Here is a 9903-nt window from a genome sequence, read left to right on the forward strand (position 1 = left end):
GTTCTGAATTCACCATAGCTGTTAATAGGACGTAAAACACAAAGAAAACTTAGTTGATAGTTTTTTTTGGTATAAAAGTGATTGTAAGCCTTTATTTTTGTTTCACAATTGTAACTAATACTATTATTCATATGTTGTAAAGCGCTTTAGAGTTATTTTACAAATTATATAGGGCGCTATGTAAATGTTGTATATTATTATTATTATTATTATTATTATTATAGTTTCACTAACGTTCCTTAACTAAAATATTCTTTCACTAAGTTTTTTTCCTCATTGGAATGCATTATTGGAGTTAACGAAAAATCTAAAGACAAGACACTCATGCTACCAGAATTGGCTTGGATGTCCAGCCCCAACCATGGAGGCTTACTCCATTGGTCTGATATGAAATATTTTTGATTCCATCGTATAACCATATGTATATGATTTTTATGCATGAAGAGACGAATACTTTAATGCTTCCAGGATTGGCTCGGTGGTCCAGACCTGACCCTGGGGATTATTCCTGGGTCATAACATGGAAATGGTTTTGATACCCACCTCATAACCATATAAGTCAATATCTGACCAAAGTGCCCTTACGACGTCGCAAATGAAAATGGAGAAAAAAGGAAATTCCGCAATTGCGCCATTCTGAATAGCTTCATATTTGTCTTAAAAACTTCCAAACTTTCATACACCACTGTGACGTCCAATAGTAACACAAAGCAATATGTTTTGCCACTGATGTATTCCGTATTTCTTTCTCTTTAAAACAACATCAAAATTACAAAATCGAATGTTATATAACCTGAGGACCCCATTGTCAGATCTTGACTAACACACTGCTGGACATGAGTAAGCGAATGTACTATGTGTATACCTATCGTCTACCATGAATGTCTGTGGTGTTTTTTCCGCCCTGGGGATTTCGTACTTGTCACAGATTGTATTCTTGTACTCTTTTGGTAAACGTGTATGATATTTAACAGAATGTCGGCCTCTTTTATGAAGAGCATGGTTGTACAACCAGGTGTGACAAAAAGTGTGCGTGCATAGTTATATATATGCATTTGTTTACGACACCCTTCAAGCGCCAAATCATCTTTCCGACTACACAGAACCACAGGGACATGAGTATTTGTTACAGCTACATTTAGGCCTAAACTAAGGTGTTCAGAGTATCTTAACATGTTTTACATGTTTTATACACGGTTTATATGATCATTGGGGTGTCCTTTTTACCAAAAGCCGATCTTAACCTCTAAAACATGTAAAGTTACTCTGAACACCTTAGTTTAGGTCAAAATGTAGCTGTAACAAATTCTCAGGTCCCTGTGCACAGAACGACACGGTTTGCCATCTTAATTCTTCTTTCGAACATTTCTTCTACCCAGCGATTGAAAATATTCTTCCTGAAGACTCTCTGAATTACTCTAATGTCCATGGCTACGTGGTAACACTGAAATAGTGTTTGGTATATATGTAGTAATTTATTTCATTTTGACAGTGTTATATATGCAATGTAATGAACACCTACTTTGAGTGTCAACTGTTTGACAATGAAAGGCGTATTATGTTTCGAAATTTGAATGCCTTTTGTATAGAGTTAAATTTAGATCTTATTTTATTTGGCAGATCAGATCTTTCAAAGCTTTTGTGTTGTGCATAATTATCTACTTCATGTTTAGGCCCGTTATTAGTGTAACAATGTGAAACTATTGATGTTTTTATTAAAGGCTTTCATAAAAAGATTTTTAAATTAAATTAATTGTTGCGCTGCGTAGATCGTGCTGTTTGCGTACACATGTGCTGTGTATCTGCTACAAAGGACACCTAAAAATATTCATTCTTTCCACACACAATAACACAATGGAATCTCCTACCCATAGCAGCAGTACAATACACAACACTAGAGGACTTCAAGGCACACTTACCGTATGCAGCCCTTGAAGCCCTCGTCACACTCTAAAACTTACCCAGCTTTTATCTTTTATCTATACCTTGCACAAAAAATCACAAAAAAAGCACTAATCACTGTAAATAACCCCTTTTCACGCCTCTGCAATAGGACCCCGAGGGCATAAACGTCACAATTGACGGAGCCCCCGTAACATAAAGAAGAAGTACGATCACTGTGCCGTTTACCTGTGTTGTTTTTGTACACTGTTGTCACTTGTCTTACTTTGTTACCTCCATATAAGGTAATTGTTCTAAATATAGGTGTTACCTCGTTTTGATTTCAAGATTTTCAAGATTTTTTTTATTACGCTCTGACACACAAAGTGTGTAACAAGAGGTCAAACAAAATAACATCAATCAAAATAAAACATGACAGAGAGAGTAGATTACACATAGATAGATTCAGCAATATTTCTTAGATAGATTCAGCAATATTTCATAGAAAGATTCAGCATTATTTCATAGATTCAGCAATATTTCACATTGTTTGATGTACATATGTATCAGATGTATTGTTACAAAGTAACAGTAAGGTTATACATGAACAGATTCAACATTATTTTCTTACATGTGAAACAGTAAGTTTACGCATAATTATTTCATACATGTGAAACAGTAAGATTACACATCCTCATTTAATACATGTGAAACAGTAGTATTATACAAGGACAGATTTAGCATTATTTCACACATGTAGATTACATGTGAACAGATTCAGCATTAGTTCACACGAGTGAGAGTAGATTACACATGAACAGATTTATCAGCATTAGTCATATATGTATTGGATACTCAATTTTCACAGCAAATTATCTTCACTGCCATAATCATAATGCAAAGTATAGTATTTTTGACATACTGATTTATTTCAATTGTTATTTTTTTATAATTATTTGCAGTTTTACAAGAAATGTACTAGCCCTTTTGATTGATCGTTTGTTACATATTGTGAACATTCATTTCATTTTATCAACATTTGGATTGGTGTAATAATATTTTGGAATTCATTTTTCCCTAATCTGGCGTATGGATTCTTGTTGACATTTAAACAAATAATGAAATTCATCTCCTGTTTCATTTCTATTACACAAAGTACATTCTCTTTCCTCTCGAGGAATTCCTATCCAACGGCCAGTTTCCAGGGGCAGCGGAAAGTTTGACGAGCGAAATTTGCAAAACACAACACGATCCCTCTTGTTTAATTGAGTTAAGTAATTTTCAAAACCAAAATTAGATTTAAATAATAGATAATTTTGTCCTCTACTACTTTTTTCGATATCGGCATACCACTTTTGAATAAACTGGTCAGTAAGCTTTTGTGTGATAACATGTTTAAGTTTTTGTCGTTCTAGAGTAGTCACTTTTTGAGATGTCCAGATATATGTCAACCCTAGATCATTTAGTGTAGTTTTGATAAAATTTAGCCACTTCGAGTGAAATGCGCCCGTTTCGTGCATTGCATGTATAATATTATATAACTGACTCGATACTTTACCATTTTCTGTTATTAGTTTGTGCCAAAATAAAATCATTCTATTTTTAATAGTATTTTCTAAAGGAAAACGTCCCGATTCTCCATATACCGTATAATTAGGCGTAGATTTTCTTAAATTGAGAACTTTTTTTATAAATTTCAAATGTATCGTTTCCAAGAGGGTAATATTTTCGAATCCCCATATTTCTGACGCGTATAACAGTATAGGCAATATTAATGTATCAAAAAGTTCAAACTGTAGGTCTACTGGTAAATTGATATTTCTGATTTTCCTATATAAAGCAAATAATGCTTTCTGGGCTTGTTCAGCTAGTTTCTTTTTCGCCTTACCAAAGTTTCCAGTATAGTTAAACAATAACCCAAGGTACGGATAAGAATCTACAATTTCAATTTCCTCTCCGCAAAGCATAAATGTACTATTGATTTTCGATTTTCGTTTTGAAAAGACAACTATTTTAGATTTATTTGTATTAACATGTAATTTCCATATTTTACAATAATCGCCGAAGACATCTAAAGCTTTCTGTAGACCCTCGGGCGATTCTGCCAGTACAACAGTGTCATCCGCATATAACAAAATAAACAATTTTAGGTACATTCCAATACAATTTTGACTAAGATTATCAATATCTTTGAGACATTTCACCTCATTATTAGACAGGAACTCCTCTAGATCATTCAAGTAGATCGAAAATAAAAATGGCGATAAATTTTCCCCTTGTTTTAAACCGATATTGCTCGTGAAGAACTGAGTCTGCTCGTTTCCATTTTTTACACATGACTTAGTATCAGTATATAAGTTATAGATTACATTTAGTATTTTGCCATTGATATTGCTTCTCAGCATTTTTTCCCAAAGTCCAACCCTCCACACTGTATCAAAGGCTTTTTTAAAGTCAATGAATGAACAATATAACTTTTTATTATAGGAGAAATACATTGATATTAGTGTTTGCATTACAAATATATTTTCTGTAGTAGAATAACCTTTCCTAAAGCCAGCTTGGCTTCCATGAATAAGATTTATTTGATCAGATAATTGATTCAATCTATCATTTAGTATAGATGTAAAAAGTTTTCCCAAACACGATACTAAAGTTATTGCTCTATAGTTGTCAAGGTCATTAATGTCGCCCTTGTTTTTGTATATTGGTTTAATTAGCCCCACAGTCCATGACTTAGGTATTATACCAGTATCTAATATTGTATTAAATAATTTGACATATATATTTATAAAAGGCTCTAAAGAATATTTTATATGTTCATTCAGGATCTCATCGTTTCCACATGCTTTATTATTACTAAGATGTTTAACAGATTTCCTTATCTCTGTCTCAGTTATTGGACCATTTAAAACATGGTCATACATATTTTCATCTAATGTAGGTAACTGAAATTCTTCCACATCACTGTTATCAGTATTAAGATTTTTAAAATAATTGAAAATTTCATCTATTTTTTTATCTACTTTGATATTTTTCCTCGTACAATCTATTTTGTTCAAGATATCCCAAAACTTTTTAGGATCACTTTTTGAGGTTTTTCTTATTTCTCCCTCCATTTTTTCTTGGAAGTTTATATAACATTTTTTCATAGTATTACGATATTCTTTACCTTTCTTTTTCAACCTTTTCCTATTCAAATTATTTTTTATCATTTTATAGTGATGCTTAGCGATATTAAACTCGCGTCTTTTCTTGGCACATTCATGTGAAAACCATTGTTTAGTGTTTTTGTCATTATTACAAGGCGTGTATACATTCTTTTTAACACCAAAAACGGATTTACAAGTATCAGAGAAAATATTTCTTATTTCATGTACAACATCATCCATCTCAGATTGGTTTGATATATCATTCATCGTTTGCAGTAAACCTGCCAGTCTAACAGTTTCATTTCCTTCAGTATGGTTTGAAAATTCTTGCCTTTTGTTTGGCTTCCATTATACAAAATCGTTGCATTCCATGGTTTTGGAAGTGGTCAGTCCAGGTGACTTTGTTAAATGTTTTGGCGCGGTTTTTAGTATTCATTCTTAGACATCCGGAAGTTTGAAGTCTTGAAGTCTTTCTCCAGATCTGGTATATACACATATAGATGTGACAAAGTCTTATTCTGTAATTGTTTTTTGTTAAATTATTATATTAATGAGATTTTGGATGAAGTAGCATTAATTATATTGTGAAATTGACCTTTTTATATAATTATCAGAATCTTGATCTTACTTACACGTATATTCAATCAATACATAGATAACTCTTTTTAAAGTGATGTATATATGTTTTTTATCAACATGATGTAAACTGTGATTTACGTGTCCCTTTTACAGAGATAATAGAGTTTTCGATAGAGAACGGATACAGATACAGATCTGCATTCTGTGTAAACCCCGGCCCCGACCCATAGTTGGGGTAGGTATTTTAATATTGTATATGAAAATGTAAACAAGTGCTAATTGATAAGGATAATTGTATTCAATATAATTTGTAAGTAATTTGTGTAAGTAATTTCAACTATTGACAATGATGAAGTCAGTCACTGTAAAGTTAAAGTATTATCCCTATTTTGAATAACCTATTGTGTATGAACGTATCAATATGTATGCACTGAATGTACATGTAAGGAATTATAGGTAAGCTCTGTGTTTCATTATGTAATCAATTGTATTGTGTCTTTGTAGGGTTTTGATTATATTCCACATATTGTGGAAATAAACATGTGAACAAGAAATCTGCGTCGACCTTGATTTACATTCAACTTTACATCAGTGTTGTCATGTAATTGTAAATGTATGACGGGAGATGTAATAACTTGTGCCCAATCCCTTGTTCAAAATAATTGGCGTAACGCACAATGAATACGACACCATCAAAAGGATATAACTAATTGTATAAACATGACCTTCCTCAAAGCTCCATAGGTTACGCCCTCCTGTGTTCTGTATGTAAATCTGACCCCTTGGAATACATACTCAATTTTGAAAGAATATTTTAAATGTTCGAAGAAACACGACGATCTTCAAGGTTCACAGCGAAACTGGTAGGTTTTCGTTGAAAATAGAAATTAAAACTCGAGTTGTAGTTTTTTGGCATAAGCTCCAATTGGTCAAGCGATTAAGGCGTTTGACGGTCTGCTACCACTAGCCCTTCACCATTGGGTCGTCGGTTCGAGGTCTGCGTGGGGCATTCGCCAGCTACTGGCTGTAGGTTGGTGGGGTTTTTCCGGGAATGCCGGCTTGCCTCTACCACTAAAACCTGGCACGTTCTTAAATGACCGTAACTGTTAATATGACGCAAGACACGAACAAACAAACGATCTTAACTTGCAGTATGAGTATTTGTGTTAACTTGTTGTAACAATTGTAATGTGCTATGGCTTCTTGTTGCACACAGAAGTGTGGCCGAGTGCCTTAATAAAAAGTGAAATCTGAAATTTCGAATATGACACTAAGTCAGATTACCCCGGACAGAGACGTATGCGTCTCTGCTAAGGGATCAGTTTAGACAGGTGTCACTGTTTATCTTATGTAATCAAATCTTGTATAATTAACTTAATTAAAATATTCAAATACTAAAAATTTCTTTTCAATAAAAAAGAGAGTTGTTTAATGAGGCTCGTGTGTGTTCTTGTTTACTAGTTTAGTATTTTCGGATCATAATTGCTTAGACATTCTGCTGACGAACTATTGTATTCACCATGCGAGTTTTGTTAGTTAAGAAACGATTACGCTGTAGTTATAAATGTGTATGAGAGAGTTATATAGCATGGAGTTCCAACTAATGTTCTTACTTTTTTTGTTATAGGAGATCGAATTTCCCCCTCAACAATCTAGCCTAGCTCTGTCTAGACTGTAATATTTTAATAGTTTGTAATTTGAAATATTTACCTTTAGTATGGCATTGTCACTGTGTCGTTGATGATACTTTAATTACCATGCAGCACGAGACACAGTTCTTAGCGTATTAAAACATGACGGCTGTTGAAATATCGCTGGGCAGTGTGAGACTTGACAATGTAATTGTAAATTTACGTTCAAAAGAAAATATAAAAAAAATACTTTTATTACAACAAAAACAAAACGAAGGTCTGCAATATCGTACAACATGCACATCGGTTGAAATCACCAATGCTGGCAATATGGAAACAATTTTAACACTCATGTAATTTATCAGAAATATCGTCTGTTGCACTTCACTGATCAACAGGGGTTCGTTACAAATGTCTGAAATACACATATTCTATAGACCTACTGCCACATATGTTACAGACCTACTGATATGAGTTACTACACACATAACTGAACATTTCAGACATTTGTAACGAACCCCTGTGCTCCGTCGCAAGATTACTCACAGTATCACGCGTCTCGCAGCCACAGTTTCCTCAGTTTCTGACGACATGTCAAATAACGAGGCTGTTGTAGAAACTACCGACTGTAGTTAGATACCCATACAATTAACAAATAAATTCACGCCTGGATTCTTCACAAATTCGAACTTTTCTCTCTGCTATTTTAACTTCCAAAAATAACTCACTCGTGGAGGTCAAGGTCGGATTCACGGTGTTCACTGTATTTATCAATGCGTGAAATTTGTTCCGGGGAAAAATCGGAACAATTTAAAATCTAACTTTCAGCTCAGATTTCTATTGATAAACTTAAATAACCCTATATACATATCACGCAATTGTATTGATTCTGAATTGTGGAATAAAATTGAAGTGTTTGCCAATCAGCACGCGACAATAAGCTGTTCAAACTATTGAACGAAATTGTGTGCCCTGTCGATAAGGCGGGCATTTTTAATTTTAAATATAAATTATAAGTTGGAAAAGAACATAAGAGGCAAACAACGCTGACAGGAGCATCAGCAGAAGTAAAGTGCCAGTGCGGAAAGGTGTGTAAGAACATCCGGGGATTGAGGATTCATCAAGCAAGGGTGAAGTGCAGACTTGTCGAGTTACAGACGCAGCGCTCAGAAGTAATTTCTGGTGAGACGCAGGAGGACCCCAGCCAGGAGGCACCCCATAGTGTTGGGGACCTCTCTGCTTCGGTTTCGTCACAGGTCAGCCATTCAGACTTGAGTGATACAAACCACGACCAGGGTGTTCAAGCACATCCAACACAGCCAGCACGAAGGTTGAGGATAGAGTGGCCAAAGATGAACAACAATGAAGCTTGGAGAAGTTTAGATGCTGACTTACATACCATCCTAGAGTCGGCTCTAATGGGAAGCGTAGAAAGGAAGGTTGAGGCAATGGGAACTATCATCTACACATTCTGCAAGGAACGATTTGGAGTAGGAGGAAAGCAGAGAAATCCTAAGAACGTAATTATCCCGAATAGAAGACAGGATAACATCCAACGACTCAGGCGAGAACTGAAAGCAGTCACACGACAGTACAGGAGGGCAAGTGATATAGAGAGGATAGGATTACATCAGCTGCGGGACGACATCAGGGAGAACTTGGCAAGACTCAGGAAAGCAGAGCAGGTTAAGAAGGCAAGGAAGGATAGAGCAAGGAAGAGGGAGTCCTTTATCAAGGACCCTTATTCTTTTACAAAGACTCTGCTGGGAGGGGAAAGATCAGGCCGTTTGAATAGTTCAACAGCAGATATTGAGCAACACCTGAGGGAAACGCACGGAGATGAAGATAGGGGCATTCCACTTGGGAACTGTCCACGGATAGAAGCAGAGGAGCCGCCAGAGTTTCCGCTTGACACCAAGGAACCAACTTGGAAGGAGATCCAAGATGTTGTTAAGAAGGCAAGAACTGGTTCAGCTCCAGGCCCAAGTGGAATTCCTTATAAAGTGTATAAGAAGTGCCCACGGCTTTTGAGGAGACTATGGCAGTTACTGAGGAAAGTGTGGAAGAAGGGGAAGATACCACCATGTTGGCAGAAGGCAGAGGGATGTTTTGTTCCAAAGGAGAAGGACTCAAAACACATCGGGCAGTTCAGGACAATTTCCTTGCTGAGTGTTGAAGGCAAGATTTTCTTTGCAGTATTGGCAAGACGGATGACATCATACATGACGACCAATGGATACATTGACACATCAGTACAGAAAGGAGGTATCCCAGGCTTTTCAGGTTGTGTGGAGCATACCAGTGTGCTCAGCCAACTAATCAGAGAGGCCAAGTCCAGCCGAGGGAATCTGACAGTAGTGTGGCTAGACATGGCAAACGCATATGGATCAATACCACATGAGCTGATTGAAGTAGCCCTACAACATTACTTTATCCCGGAGCATATACAGGGAATAGTACGAAGCTACTTCAATGGAATCCAGGTGCGCTTTACTGTCGGGGAGGATACAACATCCTGGCAAAACATGGAGAAAGGAATAGTGACAGGATGTACCATATCAGTCATTCTATTTGGCATGGGGATGAATCTTATCTTCAAGACAGCAGGACGGAAACAGGAATCTACCAACCATCGAATCGAGGTTTTATGGATGACCTGA

At 35.8% G+C, this 9903-nt stretch overlaps 1 protein-coding gene across 1 annotated transcript; it reads left to right on the forward strand.

The window, feature by feature from the left end:
- Positions 1-7834: 7834 nt before the first annotated feature.
- LOC110451753 lies at positions 7835-9903 on the forward strand. Its single transcript, XM_021499923.1, has 2 exons — positions 7835-7874; positions 8297-9903. Exons 1-2 carry the CDS (start codon positions 7835-7837, stop codon positions 9901-9903), a joined length of 1647 nt encoding a protein of 548 aa, XP_021355598.1.

This window comes from Mizuhopecten yessoensis, unplaced genomic scaffold, assembly GCF_002113885.1.
Source record: "Mizuhopecten yessoensis strain PY_sf001 unplaced genomic scaffold, ASM211388v2 scaffold6169, whole genome shotgun sequence".
In the NCBI taxonomy this organism is placed as follows: Eukaryota; Metazoa; Mollusca; class Bivalvia; order Pectinida; family Pectinidae; genus Mizuhopecten; species Mizuhopecten yessoensis.